Here is a 27,103-nt window from a genome sequence, read left to right on the forward strand (position 1 = left end):
TACGGCACTTAGAACAACATCAGAAACGAACCTGAATAAAGTACCTCGATCAACAAAAACAAGCAGCCAGCCATATTCCTGGAACTTACAGTACCCACACATGGCTTTTTGTCTTCACTATGCGATAATCTCTCTTTTCAAAATGTTCGAGTCCCGATTACAATATGACCCCACTTGTTTATCGCCTGAAGTGTCCAGTTACTACACCAAATTTGTTTCCAGGTTTGAAAATAAGAAAATACTTGTTTTACCAAGCGATGCGAATGAATGCGCATACCTCGTAACAGTGCCAATTATGACGAGCAAACTTTACAGTACCCAATGCAAATTGTTTTGAATAAATAGTGCTGAAGACATTGTCGTAGCTATTTTACCACTATGAGAACTTAATAAACATATTGTAAATGTTAGTTTGTAGATTTTGATCTTTCTCTTTCATTTACACGCCATTTGGTTTACTGTAAGTACGTTTACTACTCCTTACTTTTGTTTTGAAATTATTTGATACTGTGGCTTGATCGCAGGCTGTCATACCAAGTTCAAACGTTGCGGCACACACAAGCTAGAACACGGCTTCTTTTCGCCTGCTGCTACTTTCCTCCTTTGGGCGCGTAGATTATAGTTTCATTCATTCATATTCCCATGATCGTGCAGGTAGATGTATGTTTACGAAGTCCATAATCAGATAACAAAAAATAGGAGAAGCAGTAGTAATAAGGAAAACAAGATATGACTATGGGTTCGCTGTCACAGGCAGGGGAAGAGCTACCAACATTTGGCACTTCGCGCATATTGCCATATAGGAATATTAGCACAACGTTCAAGTATGAATTAGGAGTGCGGTTACATATCACAGTAAAATTACGATTTAGTAGGTGCTACGGCCTTCCAGTCTCTGTTAAACCACAATTCACGAATAATGTAAGTTTTCGCTAATGGACACATCGTCGCAGCACCTAAATTTTGCGAGGTATCCTGCAGTATATGCGTACTCAAATCGTGGTTGGCTGAGCACGTGCTTGTCGTGAACTTTATTTACTCACACGTTCTGACTCAACTATTCCCAGAATTCTAAAGAAGTGGCCATTGAACACTGATTCAGCGCCCTGGCGGGGCTTGACGCACGAAGGGTTGTTACTGATAACAGGATAGGTTGGGGGGGGGGGGGGGGGTTGAGCGGTTTCTACTAGGCATGAAAGACAATCGGTCAGGTAGTCATGTCATTTTTCGGGCATACTAATTACATAGCAGAAGTGGCGAATTGAGTTTGATGCGTGTCCTAGACAGTACTTTAAAGAAGAAAACATTGAAGTCGCAGATTGTCATGCAAACTTCATGGTTGCACATATGTGCAACGATATATTGCAGTGGTGATTAGGTGGTAAGCGAATACTAAACTATGAGCTGCGCGCAATTAATCTCGGCGTCAAGTTCACCGCGAATTGTGCGTCTGCTTGACGGTACACAACACTTGCGAGCGCTTCACCTAGCTCTTGAAAAGAGTAGGAATGCATTTGCAACACAAGATGGTCGACGTAATTAAGAAGAGCGAGAAATAAACGGCACGAACGTGAGAGGCGGTAAATTTTGAACACGTATTGTCCCCTCCTTTCCTCTCTTATTTTGAGATATACAATGTAGACACGTTATTTTATTGCCTTATCGCTGTTTTGCTATAAAAGATGAATTATACATTGGCGTGGTGTAAGGGTCACGCCAGAGTCGTTACGTTTACAAAACCACAGGTTTCGGAAAATTGTCTATTCGAAAATCAAGAACAACCAAAAGTATCATTTCAAAGTCCCAGCCTTACATTCAAAAGCAGCGTTGCTTTCTTTACGGTGGTAGGAACACTCGAGCGCGACGCTGTATTATTCTTGATCCACTGCACTGAGGGTTTGCCGTAATATAAATAAGTGCTAGGGAATACTCCCTCCTCAGTATAGGAGTTGCAAACAACGTGGTAACAGCGTAGTGCCTGACAATAAAACGGGGGAACGCGGCAGGCACGCTTATCTTTGCTGGCAGCTGGTATAAAAGTGCGAACGTTAATCTGATAATATGCCGTCAAAATATGCCGTGGAGGTCATATTGTCAGCATAAAGTTCACAGTTTTATGCCGCTTACGTACTCACTTGGCCAGGGTCTTTGCCACGCTGCTGTGCCGTTGGCATGTGCCTCTTGTTGGATTCCACATCCAGTAAAAATGTAGCAAGTCCTTGATGCTACACACGTGCTTGTGTGGCATATCGACTCTATGGTTCTGAACTTTCAAATGGGACGTTGCGCCGAAGTAAGTCACGAATCGAGGTGGGCACAAGTCGATTTTGACGGTATGATCACCTCACGGCAGTAAAATGAATCAGAAAGAGATATGCTCTGAACACGTTTTCATTGGATGCCTTTTAACTTCTTAACAACTCTTCTCTTAATGCTCAAAATCATAAAAGCGGCTGACAGATGGAATAGCATACTGTGGTATAATGTTTGTAAACAGGGATAAGGTGCCTCAGAGAGGCTGGCCAACGTTTCGATAGGAGTACATATCTTCGTCATCAAGAGAGGCCGTCCTATCGAAACGTTGGCCCGCCTTTCTGAGGCACCTTATCCCTGTTTACAAACTTTATAACACAGTTCTTCTTAATGCTGTGAGAGAGTTCCGCGTGATCATCAAGTTTTGCAGAAGGTGTGAGAAAGCGTTGGTTATGTTCTCGCAACAGTTCGGCATTCCACAGTCGTGAAGGACAAGCTTTCGGCACACAGCCCATCTTGGGAGAAAGGCAGCGCGCTGTACATGGGTTGAAATGCTCAAGAATAGCTGACTTCGGTCTATTAAAAAAGGCAGCGCTCTTCAAGACTTTTTTTCTTTTCAGTTACTTTCAGCCTTTGAAACTGCCACGAGCAGCATCGCGCCCATGCTATCACTACGGTTTGCTTAATTAGCACGACATTTCATTATAATAAACAAGTAGAACTTGAGGAAAATATGCTGAAAAATCCAGCCCTTCAACTTAGAGTGCCTAAGGCTAGCGTCGACAGCAAGCACTGGCACGTAGCTTTAAATGGCAGTGATGCCCCTGAGCGGGTGCCGAATGCAATAGCGACGTCACAGCTTTCGCGATAAGGAAAATATTTATGTTTGTCTCTTTCGCTCGTTTTGGGTTATTCTCGTAATCACCATTTCAAAGCTCTGGGCACATGATCTCGCGCAAGCGAGTGTCGGGGTACGTTTGTCACCGCACACCTGCTAGAGTTTCCAGACGCACGTCCTCTTCCGCGATGGCCTTGTGGTGCCTGACGGTCTGCATGCTGCGGTCGGTAGTGGCAGTCTATTGGCACCTGAGCTGACGTTTGACAGCGCACGTTCGTCGCTGACAATATCATCGTGTCTCTTCGCGGAACACGGCCGCTTGGTACGTTTCACCGGACCACCACATGCAAGGATGAACCGCTAAGCACTCGCACAGTGTGTGGGATGCGAACAATTTCCAAGCGAATGACGGGGCAAGTATCTGGCTCCCATGTAGAAACAGGCACAGAAGAGACGCAGGTGTGCAGGTGCCATGACACGTTTCGCTATCGCCGTTCGGTTGTCGTCATGCCCTCGTAGTAGTCATGTGTCGCGATTCATTTGCGATGTCCTCTTGATCATGCGGCCATCGTCAGCACGCCAGCTTTACCTTCATCGTCTTCACAACACTGTCGTCGTCACGGTGCTGGGCCATCCAGCAAACATGTCGACTACCATTTGTTCAGGCATCGCCGTTCACCATTCACTGATGTTAGCAATGTATACTCCGGAAGTATTGCAAGTGCGTTTATTTAATTTCTGCGGTCCGCGTAAAGTGTTCGTTTGATTTTAGAATCACCGCCTGTGGTTGCTGTAGCATTTCTTTTGTGCTACACCAACTGTTGCTAATTCCCTCACTTGGTGCCATTTATGCCATTTCCCTGCAGCAGCATGAGAGCCGTCTTTTGTGTTTAGCTGAACGGTTTCAAATATGTCACCTGAAATAACGCTAGGGCTATATGCTCTTTCTAACGTACGGCGTATACCACCGTAAAACATTAGAGATGCCTGAAAAGTGTCGGAAGATTACGGGCTTCAATGTCGCATTCCGATGCCGGTGGCAGCTCGGCTGATGCAATGTGCTCACGGTAGCTAGAAATTCTAGTAGAAATCATCAATTAGGAATGTAGTGTTAGGCTCGTGCAAATCTCCTAGAATACTCTTGAGCGGCATTTTATATAAAGCAGTGTTTGTTACTAAAGCAACTAGAGCGATCTCTGGCGCTACTGTCAGTGAGAATTGCAAGCATGGTGGTTCAGTCAACATGAGAATGTTCGTTAGTACATGTGTTTGCCTTCACTTTCTGTATCTAACTTCAAATGTCTTTGTGGCTTTCCAAACTGGTGACTTGCAACTAGATATTGCTTTACAAGCGGAGAAATCTGTAATCACTATGCGTGTGCACAGAGTGTAAGCGAGTTCTGCGTTTAGAAAATTAGGATTGTGCCAAATTTAGAGCCACTAAACGCAAGTAGGTTGCAATAAAAAAAGACACACGAACGTTCTAAGCACCAATTGCACCAATTTTAGTAAGAAACTATGATATAAGATCCATTAAGGACCATGGAAGGATGCAGTTAATCACACGCTGACGCCAGAGGAAGAGAGCTGGTCCCGCACTTCCCTGCCGAGCACCGGCCGCGTCGCCTCACATGATAACGCCTTCGCCATTAGCCAGCGCAAATGAAGGCGGATGACTTATTTACCTCACCTGCCTCGGGTGCTTAGACAGTGAGACGTGCTAACCTGCTGCAGCCGCATACGTCGTCGCATTTGTCCACACAATTGTTCCTAAAAATCTTACGCGGTAATCTTTTCTTTCATCTCCTGAGCATCCACAGCCGTAGTCTAGAGCTGTTTTGCAAATTCAGCAGGCTCAGGGCAGGAGTTAGTTTCAACATCGCCTCCTAATCATAGCAACGTTCTTAGCAAACTCTAAGCAGCAAAGGTCTGCGCGCAGCAGCATTGCCAGAGAAGGGCCACACCAGCGTACGCTACATTTGTAGCGTTTTAATGCAAGAGCTTTAAGGAGCTCATTTTGCAGGAAATCCGGTCTCGGCGTCGGACGTCACATCAGCAAAAATAATTTCGAATCACCCATACCCAGTTCCTCAATGTGGCGCAAGGAGCTTGATAAACTAATTGCATTGCTCAAGCTAAAATACGTAGAAAAATCGTAAAGTGCGGCTTACACACAACCTACAGACATGATAGCTTTCGGATTGTTTGTGAATATACGAAAACACATAATTCTGTTACGCGAGAACTCAACCCCCTATCCACCGTTTCTACAATGCATAGACCGGCGACCGCGTCCGCAATTTGTGCATGCCGGGGCGCAAATATGATGGACTCCACGGAGCGGCGCGCCCGCCTTTCTTGAAACACTTCCCGATGGCGCTCGCCTCCACCGCACTGCGGCCCATGAAAGAGGCCGCGTTTCTGCCAGAAAGCCCGCCTTCGTGCATAGCGTTCACCGCGAGCTTTTCCCGTTAACAATTACGGTTACATACGCTGCAGTTGCCGGGAGGCGTGAGACGCAATCAGGAACCTTTGAATGTTATCGCGTTCCACTCCTAAAGGCGAAGCTTAAGCGTCCTCCACCTTTTTCTCACCTGCGGAATAAAGATGAACTGGCTGCTCCGTGTTGTTTTACAGTAGTACCACTGAACCAAGTGGCCGTATTGTTCTAGGTGGCACTATTTTGGCTCGTGGTGGGTTGTGGCGCTGATCGCAGGTGGCTTGAGCAGCGGGCGGTGCTCGTTACCTGCTAATGGTATTGTGGCTCCCGCGATGAAATCAGTACTAGCTTTGGCTTGTGTCTCTCGTCTACGCAGCATCCCTACGAGGACCAGGCAACGCGGGCTGTTCACAGTTTTCGTTTTTTTTATTTATTTGATCACCTTAAGGGCCCGTGAGGGCCTTACATAGCGGGGGACGAAAACGTTCAAGCATAAGTGCAATGTGTACAATACAAGTAATATAGTAAGGCATTAGGAATAATAAAAAATAGATAGAAACGTCAAATAAAATAGAAGGCAAGAAAGAAAGAAAGAAAGAAAGAAAGAAAAGAGAATAGGATTTTATACAATATTTGGTGGTGTGAAAAACGCATAAGAACCTAAAACGCAATGAAGACAACCAGTACCCATCAGGACACGAGTTTAAGGATACAATGCTTCAATCCTTAATCCCGAAACACCAGCCCAAGGATGAGCTGTGGGATAAAGATGGATGGGTTAAGAGCATGCTGGGCCACTGTGCAATGTTGTATCTTTGAAATTTGTTTTAGTGCGATTGGCATACTGAGGATACTACAGGTATTTTCTGGTATCCGATGCATCCATCCATCCATCCATCCATCCATCCATCCATCCATCCATCCATCCATCCATCCATCCATCCATCCATCCATCCATCCATCCATCCATCCATGCATCCATCCGTCCGTCCGTCCCTCCGTCCACTACGCAATCGGATACTACAGCGGAGCTCGCGTAAGGAGAGCGCCACAGCGCTTCTAGTACGGCTGGCGGCGTAGCCACACTGCGCTTTGTGACATCGCGTTCAATGCGAAATGTGAATCAAAGAACAGCTAATAACGCAACACGTGTTGGAACCCCGAAGCAGGCCTATGACGAACGCAGTGGTGAGAGCGAAGAAATGGCGTCGAAGCCCCCGAGTGGCTGCACAACTACGCCTCCGTTGCGCGCAGCCAGACACTATGACGCCAGTGGCAGTGCCGCATGCAAGAACTGCATCGGATATAACGGAGAGCATATAGGTGCACAGTTCACATATAGCGAATGATTTGAAAATGCTCGTGTACAGCGAATGAGTTGAAACTGATCTATTAAAACGTTCGAAAAGTCTTCTGGAGGTCTCGATCAGTGTTGAAACGCCCACCTACTGCACCTGTGGTGGTGTGAGCAGAGCCTCAAACGGCTTCGTTGCCTATGATGTGCGATGTGCTCGGATTTGCATACGATCGGTAAAGACTTTTCTTTCGTTGTACTCCGCACCCACGCACTACATGTCCGCCGAGATTACGCGAAACGTTTTCCTTTAGGAACATCTCTGGTCCCACAGAGCACTAGAAGGCGTTGAACAAAATGCGACCAATCTGACTGCATACTTACCGTATGCCGTGTGACTCACGACTACGTTTAGGCCAAAGAAAAAAACGCACCCTCGGAATAAGGGTGCCTTCATCATGTGTTTTAACAGCTTGTTCAGCACGCGTGTAATTGGCAATGTTTTACTCGTGACCAAGTAGGCCACGTAGGTTTCGATTTTCACCGCCGCTTCGAAACTGGGATTAGGCCTTCGCCGCCTATATATTTTGCCAGATTGTCTTTGTTAGAAATAAAATTATGATTGTTTGGGCTCAGGGGTGGGGTTGAAAAGTGTTAACTCGCATGGTCCGCGCAAGCCACTCAATATGCGTTGTTGTTTTTCTATAAATAAAATTGCTGGCGTGGAAGAATGAAACCGGTTCCTTAGAAAAAAAAATAATTTTTTTGTGTTAGGTTTGTCGAGCAGCCAATTCTGCGGTAGCAGAGCGCCCGATAGGTGCGATTTGCAATTAAAACTACGCTCATTCCTCGTATATTCACGCAATAAAAAGTGAAACGCGTCAGTGCGCACTTTTCCGAGTGTTTCTTTTTTTGCTGTATGTATATTACCATGTCTACATCATAGAGCTTTTTGACGGGCACCATTCTTCGTCATATCGCCACTGTTATCAATTCGCTGCCAAATGCAAGGTGTGCCTAATGTATTCGAATTGTTTTGAATGCTGCCACGGCACTCCGCAGCCAAAGCGTCCTCTCAAATAAAATTGCGTGCCTGAAGCTAATTTACGAGTAAATTTGCGCCAAGCGAATGCATTTACGGAATGAACTTAAATCCACTCGGACAGACACCAGGAAAACATGGTCCTTAATAAATAACCTTAGAGGTGCAATAAGCACCGAAATCGCGAATGTGATTTCGCTTCTTTTGGAACTAATGACCGTAGTCTTGCTAATGATTTTAACACTTCATTCTCTCGAGTGTCGGGTAATGCATCACCGCTTCCACCGTCGTGTACTTTGCATAATAGTACATTGGAGTCCGCTCACTTGCCTTTACCAGCCGAAGACGAACTTAGGTCCCTTATCTTTAGCCTAAAGTGTAATAAATCACCAGGTATAGATGGAATTCACGTAAGTGACCTGCGTGCCATCTTTGGTGTCATCAAGGATGTGTTGCTGTCGCTTTTTAACAATATCGTTTCCAGTGGTACAGACTCATTAAATATGAAAACTGCTGTAGTAATTCCACTTTATAAGGGAGGAGCACTTAATAGAACAGAAAGCTATCGTCCAATTTCTGTGTTGCCCTGCTTATCTCAAGTATTGGAAAAACATTTATTACTAACAATGACAAGTTTCTTGGATAAACACGGGATTTTATCCTCTTCCCAGTATGGTTTCATCCCTGGAAAAGGTACACAATCGCTTCTTGAAGATCTCTCTGACGTGTTGAAATTGTCTTTCGAACGTAATCAGATCGTATGTGCCGTCCTCCTTGACGTCAGCAAAGCTTTCAATAGCGTGAGTCATGGTATTCTATTAACCAAGCTTTCAATATTAGGATTTCGTGGCACATTCCTGACGCTTCTGGAAAACTATCGGCATCACAGACGCCAGCAGGTTTCACTAGGGCTGGATAAAAGTGATTTCCTTGTAATAAAATCTGGTGTCCCCTAGGGGTCTATACTCAGTCCACTGTTATATAATATTTATGTGAATGACCTTGCTGATATGGTACCTGTAGGATTGTATCAGTATGCTGATGATACTGTCATTATAGCTCAATCAACAAACTTTAGGCATGCTATTACTTCCTTACAAGCAATGGCTACTAAGGCTATGGACTGGTTTTGTGCTAACTTAACCAATATTAATACGTCAAAGACAAAACTTATTTGTTTTCACAGTCTTCTGAAAAAAATAGACATTGATTACCCATTTGTACTACACAATTCAATGTGTTCTCCATGCCTGTGTAAACCTTTAGATTATGTGACTTCTGTAAAATACCTCGGTTAGTACTTTGACAGTGATCATTCCTGGAACTCCCACTTAGATTATGTATGCAAAGACTTCGTGCGGTATCTTGTGTGCTTTACAGTTCGAGATATTATATGCCCCTCTCTGTTCGCAAAGTTGTGGTACATGCGTTGTGTTATAGTGTATTAAGGTACGGCATAACTCTTTATGGTCATTGTGCCATTCGTTGGCAAACTAGGGTCAACTCTATTCTCCGTTCTATACTAAAGAACATCAGTTATGATTTAAATATTCATGAGAAAAGTGACGTTTTCAAAACCTTATTTATGCCAGACTTTAATCAACTACTGCTGGAAACTGTTGTGCTAAAACACTTCTGGGAAAGTAATTTCAGGGTGAAGTACGTTCCCTCACGTTGTTTGCGGCCTAAGAATCTTTACCTCGTACCCAGGCGTTGTACAAGATATGGCAGGACAATACGAGACTATTATGTTCCTGTATATTTTAACAAATTGTCTCAAACCGCCTTACCCGCCGTGGTTGCTCAGTGGCTATGGTGTTGGGCTGCTGAGCACGAGGTCGCGGGATCGAATCCCGGCCACGGCGGCCGCATTTCGATGGGGGCGAAATGCGAAAACACCCGTGTACTTAGATTTAGGTGCACGTTAAAGAACCCCAGGTGGTCAAAATTTCCGGAGTCCTCCACTACGGCGTGCCTCATAATCAGAAAGTGGTTTTGGCACGTAAAACCCCAAATATTATTATTATTATTCAAACCGCCTTGCGCGCTCGAACAAAATACAAGTTAAAAAAGGCACTCAGGCAAATTGACTAGTCGCCTCAGGGAATCATTAGTTTTTTTTTGTTTTTTTTAATTTTTTTCTCATATACTACATGAAATGTGAAAAGTACATGTCAATTGATTAATTGCTTGTTCCGCTGCCTGCCAGGCACTGCCGCTCAAGCCCTGTGTGGCTTTGGCAGGCCCGTTATGTACGCTGCTTTTTTGTGACTTTGTGGAATAAAGTATTATTATTATTATTCAAAGTAAGCGAAAATAATCGACTATATTGGAGTTTGCCGTCATACTTGTATGAACAGGGTCACGCAATTGACCCGTAAGAATCATATTTCAAGGACCGACGACTGTGCCCGCCGGCTTGCCGGCAATGTTGCGCTATAAGTGCTACTCGTTACCTGCATTATGGACAGGCTTCACACAAAAGGTGGCGCGTTCCTCTGCCGTAGAACCTGCGTCGACGTCTCAAAGCGTGAGCTGTCGCGACGGAAAAACAAAAGAAAGTGTCATGTGATCCGCACGCTCGAGACGTTTCGAAGAGCGACTTTGGCGAGAGAGGAGCAGGCGTGCTATAGTAGATTAGAGTATTGGTCGACTATACGAAAAGATGGAGGTTTGGTCATGTGTTCTTCCTCTTATAGCACAATGGGCGGATTATATCAACTTTGGAAATATATACGAGAAAAATGAAGGCGTGTTGAGCGTGCGCGAGCGTGACTTGATGAGCACTAGCGCGGAAGCCAGACGGCCAGCTGAGTTTCTCAGAGACGTAGGACAGTCGGATAAGCGGACAGCATTGCGTTTACGAGATCGTGTATGTACCCACGTGGCGGCGTAATTTCATTATTTCATCTTTCGTGCTTTTTCTGGAGTAATGTTTTCGAGTTGGCCGGCTTTTTCTCACAGGTCTTTCTCGTATATCACGTCTGAAAAAGAAAAAGCGCTGCGGTGTTTCTACTTTTTTCTCTCTCCCGTAGAATAGCATCACCACTTTCATCCGGTTGCTTTCGGCGTCATTTTTTTCTTCGTGGTTCGCCTCTCGTGGAAGTATGCAATGAGCCAGAGGATTGCACTGCTCCAGGCTACGCCCGCGCTGAAATAATACAGACCGTCGTAGCTTCCGAGCTTGTCCCTACAATATCCTGGAAAGAGTTGGAAAGAGAAAAGAGAATCTTAGTTTCGAGAGGTGCACATGAAATATGTTATCAACAATTTCTCATAAAAAAGCTGTCAGTAAGTGTGACCCACTTTGGCACAAAATTCGCATAGAATGTGTCCACGGTCAGAACTAAGACACTGAAGTCAAAAGAAGAGAAATACCTGGAAAGAATGGTAGTACCAAGCGAAAACAAAGAAACTTTAAGTGTGCGTCACGTTAAGAACAACTTTTCAAGTGGCTTGCCTCTGGACAGTGACTTCCCTGTGACCATAGCTATCTATGCAGATGATGTTGCTCTATGGATAAACGGTCCTTCGCGCTTTGGTGCGCGGTTACGTGTAAGTTTGCAAAGAGCTCTGACGGTGACTTCGGAGTTCTTGGGGGATGTTGGCGAGCTGATATCAACAGCTAAGTCGGCTGCAATAGCATATCATCCTTAACAACGCGCTCATTGAGTAATAAGCTGACTGTACCTTGATAAGACGCCAATAAGCGGCCGCCTTGACTGCTAGAGGAGCTGGTTCCGACCAAACAGCAGCTCTGCCGGAGTACCTGTACCAGTCATCGTGCCAGTCATCTGTACTCTCAGGCATGATGTATGTGTTACCAGCTCTGAATGTGCCACCTAGTTTGGTGACCCAACTGGAGGGAGATCACTGCGTTGTCATTCGAATAATGCTTGGACTACGTCGGGAAAGGCAATCTCTTGCACTACTCACTGAAGCACATCAGTTACCCTTGAGGACAGAACACACACCTGTGCTGTGTGTGTTCTACAGTATTCTTCAAGATTTGTCATTTCTCTTTCTTTCCTTATTCGTTCCCTCCATATTTTTCATTGATACGTTTTCATCTCATCCTTTCTGAAGACGGCACGTATTCTACCCCTTCCGATGGCAGTCACCAGCCTGCTCCTCGCTTTTGCTTTCCGGCCATGTGTATATAAGTTTTCAAATAAATAATAATGATAATAATAATATATTTTGTGAATGATCTACGAGTACTGTAAAACCATCTTTCAAATTGTTCAAAGGTTACTAAAATTTAATTGTTCAGCGTCAAGAAACGGCATTGAATGAAGATTCGGGAATTGTTAAAATAATATTGAGAAAGTTGTTGACAAGTGTTCATCATTGGCCCACGACATCATTTCGAAACATCATTGGGGCTTTTCAATTTGAAAGATCATTGGTGTGTTGTTGAAAACATGATGTATTTCAATGTTAAATGCCCATTGAAGCGTTGTTGAAGGTGTGTTGAGTCTCAAATTGAAAGCCCATCGAGGTATCATTGAAATGTGTTGTCTGTTATTATTGGAAGGTCATTGAAGCATTGTTGCAAATCTGTTGAGTCTAAACATTAAAAGTTCTTTGAAATTTTGTTGCAGCTGTGCTGAACGTCAACACTCAAAATATATTGAAAGCTCTTTGTCTCCCAGTGTGCATTTAGCAGTGTTTAAAACTGTGCTTTTCTTAAAAAACTGCTCAGCTTTGTTGTGTTGTATATAATTATCTTTGTTGCCACAGTAGTATGTTTTCTGTAAGATTATGGGGGTAAAATTTAAATACAGGCGCTTTTTTATTTCAGGCTTCCGTCACCCTGGGCTCAAAAGTATACTCCTAGAGTGCCTGTAAACACCATATTGTAAAGCTGCTAGCAGTACTCTCATGCCAGTTTTTCGACTGTCACAGTGAATGGTCCTTCACGAAATGAAGAGTGCTGAACTTAAGCAGACAAAAACCATTTTTCTAGGTTGAGTGTTTACTTGAAACCAATCATCTGTTTATATGTACAACCATTTGTAGTTTGAGAATATCAGAAAATTCTAAAAACAATTGCAAAGTACCACCCGCAGCTTGACATCATAACAAAATTGAATATTCACAGATACAGTCTGCATGACCCTCAAGTGAACACATATTCCAAAAGAAATAAATCTTAAAAAAGAAGTACCTAAACATATAAATGTACAAGCAGACGGATACGACTGTAAATAAGAACACCCTAAAAAGGTACTTGGTTTCTCTATTAGGTAGCCAGTAGTACTATGACCATGGAATGATTCGATGGAGCCCAGAGCACTCACGGAGACACTGATATGCAGGGTGGTTATCTTAAGTTTCATAAAATTTATTCAACACTGGCTGTTGCATGTAACATAATTCTAGATACACAATGCCAAACATTACTTGTATGAGAAATCAAGGTGCCTATTGAGCTAATTATCAAAAGCTCGCTTCCTTACAAATATTTTACGAAGTGTAATCGGTAATTTTACAAGGAGTGCGCACTTAGAATACATTTCCAGAATGACACTAGTAACGAGACAGATGCCATCATACTGGCTGTGAAAATGCCCTGTTGCGATTACTTTCTTTAACGAAATGCACTGTTATGCATTGAAGCACAAAAGTAACTGGAATTTCCATGTATTTCGTCTCACATTTATGGAAGAATCTCGGAACTGGTGTCATCCTGCAAGTTCATTTCAAGTGAATACGTCTTTCAAGCTCACTGGCTACAATTTGTAAACTGCAATATCTGCTGTAATGTTATAAGTGAATAAGAAAATTTTGAGAATCAGTTCAATGTGTTTCAATTTCTTGTGATAGTAATGTCCGCCTTTGAATAATCCAGCTGAAGAACAGGAATTATGCTACCTGGCACAGCCAGCTTAAAGAAAATCTGTAAAACTTAAAAAGGATCACTTGGTACAATCCTTATTTTTTTCGTTGAATGATGTGTGCAATTTCAATAAACATTGTCCACTTCGGAAACATGGAAATCGCGATAAGAGATGCTATGGGAGCAGTTTATTATGCTGCATTTCTGTTGCATGATCCAGTTGTGTTTTCTGCCATGATAACATTCCTGCAGAGGTCGTTCGATATCAAGCGACTCATTCATCTTGGCTGGTTGAGATTTTTGATTTAGAAGGAGCTATTACTGACGTGAGTTCCATTTCAATTTTATTCACTGCCTCAAAAAATAACGAAAGGATTAAAAAAAATCTGGTTTCATGCAGACATAAAAGGCATATCATTGTCATTAGCATAGAGTTTTTGCTGCATTTTAAATTTAAGCGAAATGGTACCTATTGATTTTTACTCATGTATTTTAGACAGCAAAATAAACCATTTTTTACGAAGTTATGTAAAATTCAGTTTTTACTGAATATGACAATGGCACAGACGCGCTTGCAGGTGCGTTATTCCATGCGGAGTTCACCAGCGTTTCTCGACAGCAGATATACCTGAAAACATTGCCACATGTTTGCTGGAGTTCTAAACCCCTTCCCCACTTTTATTTATTTTTGTGAAAAATTTTGTAGCATTTTGGTGACGGTGTACTTTTGTTGCTCAGCTGAGCTAGAGGACATCAATCAACATTCTTTTTCAAACGCACATCGTATTGATCGAGACCTTCAAATGCTGTGCACGGAAAGAGGATGAAGTGATGCAATTGCCAAAATAGCCAATTTTTCACATATTTGTATACTTCGAGTGCTTTTGGCACTTGCAAAAGTAAGTAATACTGCAATGCAATAATTGTTTTCACAATGAAAATTTCAGAAGACAGAAATTAAATACAGAATGGTAGCCCAGGTGATCAGTATAGCAGAAAAATATTTGAAGCTCTGAAGGTTGGCCTGATTGCCTGTAAAAAAACTAAATTCCTAATCTTTTGCAAGAAGCCTAATGATCAAGATAAAACCAGCTTTTGTAGCTGGCCAAAGAATACGTGATACATTATTAGATGGCCCTACATGTCTGCCATGCATGCCTGAAGTTAAAAAAGAAAGCAGTGTTTTTAAATGAGAAAAATTCTTTTTTAAATTTTGGTCAGTACTGGCTTTTCTCGTGTGTGCTCACCAGCTTGCTGGCTGGGAATGCAAGTGACGAAGCTGTGTTTGCCTGCAACACAGGTCACAGAGAAACGGTGTAGGTGTCGGCATTTTATTGACAACGCACGCTCTAACGCAACGAGACTTGTGCTTGGTGGGGGCTGAGTAAACTATACAGCCATTGCACACAAAATGTTGATATGTTAAATTCGAGAGGGAGTCCTGCAGTGCTAAAATATATGTTTCATGCAGTTTACAAAAAGAAATACCTGCTATTGCGTAGACAGTAAAGCCACAAAGAGAGCAAATGTTCTTATGCGAAACGTTAAAAGGACATGACGCACTGCAATGCATTGCGACATACAGGGAGCATGACACTTTGTTCCCTGCTCCCTGGAACCGAGTGACGATGCATGTAGAAAACAGCTTCATAATTAAAACTGAAAACCTACATGAGTGTAAACAAAGTTTTGTGGTGTTGCATGTTACCACTGCTTCAGAGCTGGAACATGCTCATCTATAAGTCATCTGTGCCGTGTTCTTTCAGATGTGGTCAATGTAATTGGTGACCGCTTTTCAAGTTCATGTTAAAAAATACGAGTCGTGACTGTGGCGCTTGATGTCACCTGTCTTTGTAATGATAAAAAAGGCAGTCAGTTTACTGACTCGTTTTTATGGCTAATTATATTAACAATCTTTCCTTGATAGATGACAAGGCTTTACATAATTATGCTCTATGTGTGATCCACAAATGAACATGATGAAACATAATTTATCGCACGTAAAGAATACTGCCTTTTCATAACTTGTCACATACATAGCTGACATGTAGGGCTATGTAATGATGGGTGACATATACTTTTGCGCCCGCCACCAAAGCCAATTTGTTCACCTTCAACACGAAGCTTTTTGAGAAACATTTGAACGTTACAGTTTGTTTTAGGGGATCAACTCCAAGGCTTCAAATATTTTGCAGGTATCCCAAGTCAGGCTGTGATTCTATATTTATTTTGTGCCTTCTGTATATACCTGCGTTCGAAGAAACTAATTCAAACTTTGCAATTTTGGCAGTCACACCACTTCAGTGTGTTGACATGAACACCATCTCAATATCTGGCTGATACAATTTCCCTTTAAAGCAAGGAACCTCGATCAGTGCCCTCTAGCTTATCAGGACAAGAACAATCAATATTTGCCAAAATTGTAGAAAAGTTTTGTGAAGGAAAATAAATGAGGAGAAAGAGTTCGGAGCTTTAACAAACACACGAAAATTTATGAACTATGTCTGTTAATGATAAGAAACATGCTGATTCGTTGCCCTGGAATGACTCAGCTTTACGTATGAAAGCAGATTTTTTGCAAAACTTTTCTCATTATACCTAGTTTAGAATATCAATCAAACTTGAAATGGTTTGCCGTAATGGAATGATTCTTGACAAAAGTGAGTTGTTTGGCAGGAAATGACTGAAGAAACTACAAAAGTAAAATAATAAGGAAACAGTACACTTGCTCGAACATTATAAAGAACTAACATAAAATTTTTTTTAAATATAACAAAGCACAACCCTTGTGTTCTGGATTGAGTAATTCAGTGTGGGCCTCTCAGAACACTAGCATAATTAACATAAATACAGTTAACATAAAAATGTCAATACATATAAAGGCACACCATTTGTACGCTCGTTTAAGAAATCCGAATTGGGCTCTGCAGGAGAGTAACATAAACATAAACGAACATAAGAATGCCGAGAGTTACAAAAGCACAACACTTGTGTTTTGGTCTGAACTGTCCAAATTGTGCTCTTCAGAGGCTTATGGTCGCATGCGAGAAGCGAGGCCAGAGTTCTTTACATAGGGCATGTTGGTAACAGAAAATTTGCGGCACATGGAGCCTGCAAAAAGAAGAAAAAGCCAGAACAAGTTTTAAAAAGCAACGTACAAGAGTGTGACATACAGTATGCCCTTGTTATTATGAAATCTATTGATGTATTTGTCTTGCCTTATTCCAACTTTCCACGGGTACAGCTTCACAGCATGACCATTTAAATTTATTCAATGTGGCACAGAATTCCACTAAGTGTCAACTGCAGAAAAGGGCAAAGAGGAACAACACTCTGTAGCGAAATAACTTCATGAATATCCTCAATGTCGAGGATGTGAACTTTGCTTGCTTTGAAACAAAATGGTGAAAAAAATTTCACGTCGTTCCTAAAAAACCTAAACTACTGACAATTAAAATTATTTCTTCTAACTGACATAATTAAGATGTGCAGCACTTCATTGTGCTTTTCATGCTCCAAATACAATACTGTCATGTCACTAGAATTGAGTGTGGCTTCATTTGAAGCTAGGTTTCACGAGTTCACATGCAATTGAAGTCAGTTTTTGACCTTACAATGGCTTAGGACTCTCTACTTTAAATAAAAAAATACCGCTCACAGCGAAGCGTGTTTTCTGTTTCAACGACTGAACGATTGTTATAATGAGGATTCCCTGTAGTTGTGCACCAAGCTGGTTACCACAACACATGCAGATTGTGACAGATACAAAGAAATGCTCAGTCTTCTAAGAGCCATACGCAAGAAGACTGACTTCTTTGACCCTTTGAGGTATACTGCCGTACATCGGTGGCGGTGATGAAAGATTTTGAAAAAAAATGTGCCTTTTCTGAACAAACTGTTGCGTAGCATCATGCGCGAGTTTCTGCAACCTTCTGGGACTTCTGGAAAATATTCTTATTGTGCTGTCGCCCCTTGGGTTTCTTCAAAACTGATTTTTCACTTAGCACCTTGGTGTCTGTCATTGCAGTAGTTTGGGAGTGTTGCCACTTCACATAGTTTACTATAAAACAAGGTTTTGTAAGTTTGTAACACAAGAAAATATGCTGCTTTATCGTGCATAGAAGAATAAAACATGTAAATCTGCAAATACTAAAAGGGTTTTGCCGTTTTATTGTCACTTAAAATGTTATTTATCAGTTTTTTCGAAAAGTCACTCTGAAGAACCTAAATCTGGAATAAAAATATTAAGGATGTGCGAATAGGGATTTTTGAGACCAAACCGAATAATGCCAGTAGCAGATGGAATATTGGGTAGCTTCTGAATAATGAACAGCGGATATCACAATTATTGTAAAATGATGTTCACATCCTAGTATTCTTAAAGTTAGCAAGTTTCTGTCATTGTATACTGTGTTATGAAGATCTGTTAATTAAAAGAGCGAATAGTGCAGCAAAAGGCTTCTTCCCATGCACAAAACTCTTCAGTAAGCTAAAATAATTGCTGTACAGCCTCTAAAGTACAGCCTCTAAAGTACAGCTACTAAAGTAACGTAGCCTGGTCTGCTATTCGTACAAGTTCTCACATTTTATGTCTATACCATGTTCTTGGAGGTGAAAATTCGCCATACCTTGGCTTAAATTTTACGTTTTATTGGTGTTTTAAAGTATGCGAGTAATATTCGCATTTACGAATAGTGACCAATCAAGGACCAAATCGAATAGCACACTATTCAATTCGAAAGTTTCGAGTATGTGCACACCAGTAAACATATAAATCTCCAAAATTGGAGAGACCTATTTTTCCCCGTAATGTGACAATCAACGGGCTAAATAAGAGCGATGGGAGAGTCCAATAATTGTTTTTATAAATTTAAGCCCATAATCGACTTAGCAATTGTTCATAATGACCCTGTAAACAGGCAGGTGAAGTAAGAAAGCACGAAACAGTTCCAACAATTTCAGAATGGGAGTATTGGACGTGGCCGATGGTCTGTAAGAATCTTTATTCAGTAGTCACCAAGGGCCTATTCTCAATTTATTGAAGTATACGGGGAAAAGCCAAATAAATATTTTTTTAATACTTTAGAATACAAACTCTTAAAGCCCATGTTAATACATAGGTTAGGTCTTAGAATGAGTAAGCGTTCAGCAAACATAGTACTGTTGGCAGTGATGCTGGCAACTCCGTCCCTGTTGTTTCTTTGATTGAAACAACGAAAAGAAGATTGCCACACAACTAATGTTCCCTAAGCTGAAAGGCTATTGTCTGTCATCACATGGACCTCCTTCAAGATAGGAGCAACTTTATTTCAATGTGGTCTGTTAAAATTGGTGAAACTACTGTTTCACATTACAGAACCTGGAGAGCTGTATTGAGTGCTGAAATTTGGTGAGCATGGTGCTCCTCGAGGTGAGAAGTAACCACACTTGTGCATAGCTTCTCCGCAATTCGTGTATTAGAATAACACGTCCAAGCTACTAAAACTTCCTCCATGCCAATAGATTTGTAGCGTGCTTCAGAGACAATTCATTGCAATGACAGCCAGGTAGCACTGCTAATGCGCAAATGCAGCTCATATCATCTGGTGGAGCCGCGAAAAACTTCTGGCAATGAAGGCAATTTTTAAACTTTAGAAGCATTTGTGTATGGTGGCATTAGGCACTTAAGATCTAATGAACAGCCATTCCAAATGGTAGGCTATTGTAGCACACAATTGCACACATGGCCTACTTAAATGTTAGTTGTTAGGCCAGTGGCAAGTTGCTAATTTTAGACACAAAATCTGAGTGTAGAAATGAAATGGGAAATGATGTAAGTACTTGCCTACAACAGCGTTCACCCTAGTGGGGCAAGGAGCTATTTCCAAAGAGCAAATGGCCCATGAGCTCCTCCTCAGTGAACATATGGTGACACATATGGTGAGGCCATAGTAAGCTGTGCCTAAATAACCTCCTCAATGTACACTCCTCCAAACTATGTGAACCTGCATGTTTAAGTAAATGTTAGCAAAGCAGTTTTAAGCCTTTCAAGCACATTTACGCAACAGCCCCACTGCAATAAATCTCAACAGTAGCTGTTGCATATCTAGAATGCTAAACTTATTTGACTTCTTACAAGCTTCTTATGCTGTCTGGATACTGCGTGTTTCAGAAAAACAAGGATTTATCCACCACAAACAATAAAAACCATAAGTAAACAAAAGTGTCCAAAACACATAGTATTATTTAATGTGACTAGCATTCTTAGGATGGTTGATATTTTCGCGTGTTTGTCTCCATTTTCCCACCCATTTGTGTCAATGGGCAGTCCATGGTCTAAAGGGAGGAGGTTGGGCTGCTATGTTGAGGGAAGAGGGTTCATAATCTACCGTCGGAATAACCGGCGTCACGGGGTATGTGACCCTGGGCATGTGCTACTTTTAAATGAATCTCTTTCACGCCATCTTGGGCAACTGCTGCTGCCTTTGTTGGCAAGCAGCATTAGGAACTCGAAGAGGGACATGACTGTTGATCGTTGCTAAGATTACCACTACACATGAGGTTCGGTTGCTGTGCTCCCGAAGTTATATGCGAGATTCCACTCTGCTGTATGAAATGTACATAAGCCACAAAGACAGTGTGTGCAAACCACCACCTCATCAAATAAATTGATCGAGTTGCAAAGCACAGGGTTCACAAGGTCATGGAGTGAGCTCAGGACTTTGTGGATAGTCAGTTGGTGTCTACGCCTGGGACCTCTACGGAGACTCGGTCATTTCCTCGACATGCATCATCATGCCCTCACACACTGTAATACAATTCTGTCTCGTTAATGCCACCGTTATAAGAATAGGCATCATGTATCACCGCTAATTAAAATATAAGTAGACAATTATATCTACTTTTTATTAAAACTTTATGGAAGATACTTTGAGTACGAGTTTTTTTCAGAGCTAATGAATGCTACAGCTTAAAGAAGCACTAAAGAAAAATTTATTATTTAAATTCTGGCGTTTTATATGCCAATACCACAATATCATCTTGACGCACGCCACAGCGGGGAACTCCGGATAAATTTTGATCACTTCGCCCTGCATAGTGCAGGGGTAGTTTTGCATTTAACCTCCATCTAAATGCGGTTGTTTGATCGTGTGAGCTCGTGTTAGCGGCGCTGTGCCAACGCCACTAAGCAACCACGGCATGAAAGTAATAAAGAGAAAAATAATTTAGGATGTATCTTGTAAATGACCTTCCTACAATTCAAGAGATCCATTCGTACCGTGACAAGAGACTGAGTAAACTGTAAAAGGCGCAAGAGGAAAGATTGGTGGCACTGCTGCCTTGAAGTTTCCACGCCCGCTTGCTGTGACGTCATGCAATTTTTTTTACAAATAAATATGTTTTTCACTGTATTCCAACATATCCAAAAACCCAAATTAAGAGCGTCAGTAACTTTTACTGAAGAAAACGACCAAAGTTTGTAAAAATACTTAAAATCCATGATGTGACAATGAGGCGTCAGCACGAAGATTTCGGGTCGATACTCAGAAAATATAACTTTGTGCTTTATTTTTTCTAATAATCAACCAACTGCCATAAAGTTAACAGAAGTATATATGCAAAACGATGCTCTTTTATTTTAAATTTATTTATTATGTCATTAGTGTCCCTTTAACACAAAACAAATGAATTTGGCTGCATAATAGGATAACATGCATCACTGGTTCTCATTAAGGTAGGATCGTCAGTATAGCAGAGGGCATGCACTGGTTGCTCCAGAGGAGAGCCCGGCCGCCTTCTCTCAACCTTCCAATTTACAATTGTCTTAAGAGCAGTGATGCAATTTATGCATATTAAAGAGACACAATGCCAAGGAGATTCATGCCAAATTGGCTACAGTATGTGGTGACCGGCACTGCACACCGTCCAGCTCGGCATCTTTTTTTTATTGATATGATATAAGGAGATGTTGGTGCACAATTTAAGGCGCCGGCTACTCCTCATCTCTGGAGTGGTTCCGTCATGCATCGTACAGGGTTCAAGGTTACATATCAAACAGTCTTTTCACACAAGCACCAGAACTTATCACGCAACGTTTCCACAGGAAGACTATGACGTAAAGAACACATGGTACATACAATATACAATGTAAATGTCTCCACACTTATGCAGATGAAAGTCTCAAGAGTACAAAAGATATTGTCGCCTAATAACACATTGTCTAGTCAGCGGGTGGTATATACATACATCGTGTAAATGCATTATCACATACAGTCTCAACAGAACAGTCAACATAACGTAATTCACAAACAGATGGATATATACAGTGACAATGAAATGAAGGGAACAATGAAAGCGCTAATAACGCCCAGCAATGCCGCTGTCTTCAAGAAAAGTCTTTAGTGCCTTTAAAGCACTCTTCTGCAAGGCCGTTGTTGGCCAAGGGCCAAAAAGTTTCCTTAAACTGAAAGGTCTGCGGTCTAATTTAATTAGCGCTGATTTAAGTCGGCTTCTTGGTGTGTCGTGATGTGGGCAATCTAGAAGGAGGTTATATATATCTTCGTCTACAAATCCACAATCACATTCGGGGGTTTCCGCACGGCCAATTCTGTGTAAGAAATGCTTTGTGTAAGCATTGCCTAGCCTTAATCGATGAATAAGGGTTTCCATAGTTCTATGTAATGACAATGAAAATTTGAATTCAATAAATGGATCAATATGGTATAAGTCTGAGCTCTTAGAATTCTGGTCAAACCAAGTGTTTCTAGACAATTTGAGAGACGTTGTCCTTATAATGCAGCGTAATTCATCCTTTGATATTGGGAGCGGAGCCGTATCATCTTTTAGGTGCGCTTGTCGGGCTGCTTCATCGGCTGCTGTGTTGCCAGGAATGTCGCAATGCCCTGGTATCCACTGGAATGATATTGCATGTTTCACTTCGCTTGCCTTTGTGAGGTTTTTAAGTGTTTCATATATTATACTGTCACTGAATGTTTTTCCCTTTGTGTTGCAGAGTGATGTTAGAGCCGCCTGTGAATCACTGAAAATTACCCATTTTTGCGCATCTCTTACTGACAATATAAATTTTATCGCACATAGGATTGCGAACCGTTAAGCCTTTGTAGATGAAGTCGCACGAGATAAATTAAATGATTATTGTTTGTTGAGTTGCGGTATAATGAATGATGAAGTTGAAGAGGTTGCTGTACTGGAGCCATCTGTATAGACATGTGTGTATCCTGAATACCGCATATATATCTGGTACAGCGCTAGTTGTTGAGCAGCTCGAATGAACATATCTCTTTTGCTGAATATCCCATCTACTGACAATTCAATTTTTGGAACTGTAAGCAGCCATGGAGGATATTCGATGTCTGAGTTCCAAAATTCATTTCTTGGCAATGTGTGAACATTTTCTTGAATTTCTATATGAATATAACTTCTGTCTCGTTTCATTATATCTAGAGCCAATGGGTGGTTTTTATGCTGGGTTTGAAGACGGAAATAATGCCGGCATGTTTCTGTTGTTCGCATAACTGGAAATGGTGATTGGCGAGCCTCAGCTATTACAAGAGAACTAGAAGTCGCTCGTGGAACTCCTAGACATAGGCGTAGTCCTCTAGCTAAAAGTCTTTGAAGTCGCTCTACTGACGTGTGGGAAAGTCCGTGTAAGATGGGAGCGGAATACGCAACGTTTTGTCGTATTCATGCATTGATGCAGTTAGCATGGACGATACTGATCCGCCCCATCATGTGCCTGCAAGTCTGCGAAGTACATTCACTACGGCATTGACCTCGTTTTCGAGTGTCTTTACGTGGGCTGCCCAGGATAGCTGCCTATCAAGTATTATGCCTAGAAATTTAAGCTGTGTGACAATCATTAGAGGGTGTCCTTCCAGATTAAGAGTGAAATTTTTTAACTGCCTTCGAGTGAAGGGCAATACAGCTGTCTTTGCATGTGATAGTACCATTCCTCTCTCTCTCAAAAATTTGTTGATTATATTTATGCCGTCTTGCAATGCCATTTGAAGTAGTTGAGCATTAGACCCAGATGTCCAAATACACCCATCATCTGCATACAGTGAAAATTTTAACTGTGATGGCAGCCTTCTTGTTAAATCAGCCATGACGCAGTTAAAAAGGAAGGGGCTGAGTACGCTTCCCTGTGGTACTCCCTGTTTGATGACATGTTCAGCACTCTTTCCCTCACCCGTCTGAACAAATATTTTGCGACCTGATAGAAATTCAGAAATCCATCGCAAGGACCTGCCAGACAGACCAAGTTCCAACATGCTTAGCAAAAAATGAACGTGACTAACAGTGTCAAATGCCCTCTTGATGTCTAGGAATACTGCTATAGTCATGTTCCCACGTGCATGCTCGTGCTCCACACAGGTTACTATATCTAATATTGCATCCATTGTGCATCTATATTTTCTAAAACCTACTAAGTAGTTGGACAGCACATTCGTTTCATTACACCACCATTGAAGTCGCGCGTCAATCATTTTCTCCATTACTTTGCATAAACAACTTGTCAAACTAACAGGGCGGAAGGATTCAAGGCACAAGGGCGTCTTACCAGGTTTTAAAATTGGTATGATTCGAGCGACTTTCCAAGAGTCAGGTACAGTTTCCTCTATCCATAAGTTATTATAGATGTCTAAGAGAGCATTTGTACCTGTCGGTCCGAGGTTTATTAGCATATTGTACGTAATACCGTCCGGCCCAGCAGCGGACTTTCGGCGACATGATGCAATTGCACATTGAAGCTCGCTTAATGTGAAAGTATGATCTAATTGAGGATGTTGGGCCCAGTAGCAAGCCGTAATTTTTCGCTTAGCCAACACTACTGAAATATCAAATTCTGCATATTGCGATGAGAAAGCAGGTCTGGAAATAAGCTCACAAAATTCATCTGCAACTATTATTTCACACGTGCCCCGTGCTACAGCGAGAGCACGAAATGGGAAGCTCTGTGTTACAGGTCCGCTTAAAGAACGAATTACTAGAAAAATTCGTGGGACAGCCGTGTGAGGAGACAGCGTGCCGCAGAAATCGCGCCAGCGCCGTTTGCCTAAATTTTCCATTCGTCTGCGCATTACATTGTGTATTTTCTGAGCGTTTCTGTATGCTTCTACACTTCCGCTCCATCGGTAAGCTCTTTCGGATCGGCGTCGTATGGCTCTTAGGTGTTCATATTCTCCGTCAACTGCAGCATAATCTTTTGGAATTGGTACCTTCTTTGTGCATATGTTCATATTGTCCTGCAAAAGTTTTGTAAATTTTTCCACTGTTGCGTGTTGAATAATTTGATCCGTTAGGCGGTACCGAAAAGCTTGCCAGTTGGTTAGTCTGCTGTAACGCCTGATATCACAGTGCATGCTAGGGTGGTTAACAAGGATGGCAAAATGATCACTTCCGCGCGTTTCCATATCTGTTGTCCATCCCACACCATTCACTAGATCATGTGAACACAGGGTAACATCTATGCAGCTTGAGTAATTATATCCACGAAGGAATGTTGGCGACCCATCGTTTAAAACAGTCAAGTTGCATTTATCTATGGCGCACTCAATAACGTTACCCCGTGCATCACAATGATCACTGCCCCAGATGGTGTTGTGTGCATTGAAGTCGCCACATATAAATACATTAGAATGAGCTATTTTGAAGATATCCACTAGCGCTTGTGCTGAAATCCGGTTGGAAGGTTGTAGGTATAAATTAATCACTGTTATACAGAGCTTGCCAAAGGATACTTTACATTCAATTATTTCCGGGAAGTCTGAATCACTGGACTGAATTTGATGAGATGGTAGGTCCTTTCTGACGCACAGGAGCACTCTGCTAACAGCATCTTGACGAGAAGTCTTGTATATCACATAATTTGAGAGGCGAAAGTCGTCATTGATTCCCGCCTCTTGAATGCAAAGTATTGGGAAGTTGTATTGCACAAACAGTTTACGAAAGTCTGCACACTTCCTTCGAAGACTGTTGGCATTCCACTGAAATATGGAGACATTTTTGTAGCGGTTATTCATGTACTGCCTGCCGCAGTTTCGACCCGGATTGTTGACACAATAGTGCTTCTAGAGGCAACAAGGCTTTCACTTCTGGTAGGTTGCTTGGTTCCGGCAGAGCAGATAGGATTGCCTTAAGAACTGCGAAAAGCATTGGCAAAATCAGTTGTGTCACCGATGCTGTGGTATGCTCGCTATTCGCTGGTGTTACTTCTGCAGTAGATGAGTAAGGTCGCTGAGAGAAATGTGTGCGAGTACTGGAGCTTTCTTGTGTATTACTTTCTGCCTGTTGTCGTCTGGGTTTCCGTAGCACTGATGCATAAGACTGCGCACTTGACTGTGATCCTCTTGATTGGTCTCTTGATTGCTCTGTTGGCTGTTCTCTAGAGGAGAAATAGCTTGTTGGTGCTCTTGGATGTGGTGGTTCCGGTGCCCGCTGAGGTGGGTGATCTGGTACTGGATGAACAATCTCAAGGTTTGGGGCGGGTTCATTGCGTCGCGGTTGACTTCCATGGATTAGTTCATGTCGACACATTTGTGCAGCTGCTTTTTTCTGAGGGCAGCCTGAGAAGGAGGCAGCATGGTTCCCCGCACAGTTTGCACATTAAGGTTGAAGAACTGACTTGCACTCCTTGTGGTCATGATCTTCTGAGCAGATTTTGCATCGACGTGTGCTGCGGCAGGTTTTCGCCATGTGCCCAAATCTCTGGCAATTATAGCAGCGAAGTGCTGGTCCTAAGTATTCCTCGACAGGGTGACTGGTGAAACCCAAGTAAATTCTTCCTGGAATAGGGCGATCGTCTCTGAAAGTCAGAGTTACCGTGTGAAGTGGATGAGACTGTACTGCTCCATCTTCTTGGTGGGAATATCTTATCTGTCTGCATGCCGATATAACTCCTGCGTCTTTCAAGAAATCTAGTAGTTGTTCGTCTGTATACTGCAGAGGCCCATGTTTTACTTTCCCAACGTTTCGCGTGTATGACTCGGGGATGAAGGGCTTGACTTCCAGGCCGCCTGCACTTGAGAGCATCAAAAGGCGTTTCGCCGACGCTAAGGAAGCAACGCTGACACTGAAACGTCCATCTCTGTTCGTCCTGAAAGACTGTACTTTTTCTTTGGCGGCGGAAACGATTTCGGCAGACACTCGGTTTGGATTTACTTGCCAAAAAGTAGTACCCTCGCTTGGGCGAAAGACAACCGGAATGCCTTCGGCTCGCTTTTTCTTGTACGTGACCAAAGTAAATGGTGCATCTTCACCCATCTCTTCTTCATCGCTTACCTCATAATTCGATGTTGTGTCATCGTACCTGCTGTCTTCTAGGCGAGGCTTCTTGCTCTCGGCTGCATCGTCAGTCATTATTCATGAATTCGCTGAAGTTGATTCCGAGTTGT

General features: G+C 42.3%; 1 protein-coding gene across 1 annotated transcript in view; it reads right to left on the reverse strand.

Moving 5' to 3' along the window:
* Positions 1 to 10,726: 10,726 nt before the first annotated feature.
* Positions 10,727 to 27,103, reverse strand: part of LOC135907631 (monocarboxylate transporter 5-like) — a 116,749-nt gene continuing 100,372 nt past the window's right edge. Inside the window, exon 5 of the mRNA XM_070526561.1 lies at positions 10,727 to 11,067. Within this exon, the coding sequence (XP_070382662.1) occupies positions 10,919 to 11,067 (149 nt within the window). The 3' untranslated portion in view covers positions 10,727 to 10,918. The remainder of the gene's footprint in view (positions 11,068 to 27,103) is intronic.

Source organism: Dermacentor albipictus, chromosome 10, assembly GCF_038994185.2.
Source record: "Dermacentor albipictus isolate Rhodes 1998 colony chromosome 10, USDA_Dalb.pri_finalv2, whole genome shotgun sequence".
NCBI classification, from domain to species: domain Eukaryota; kingdom Metazoa; phylum Arthropoda; class Arachnida; order Ixodida; family Ixodidae; genus Dermacentor; species Dermacentor albipictus.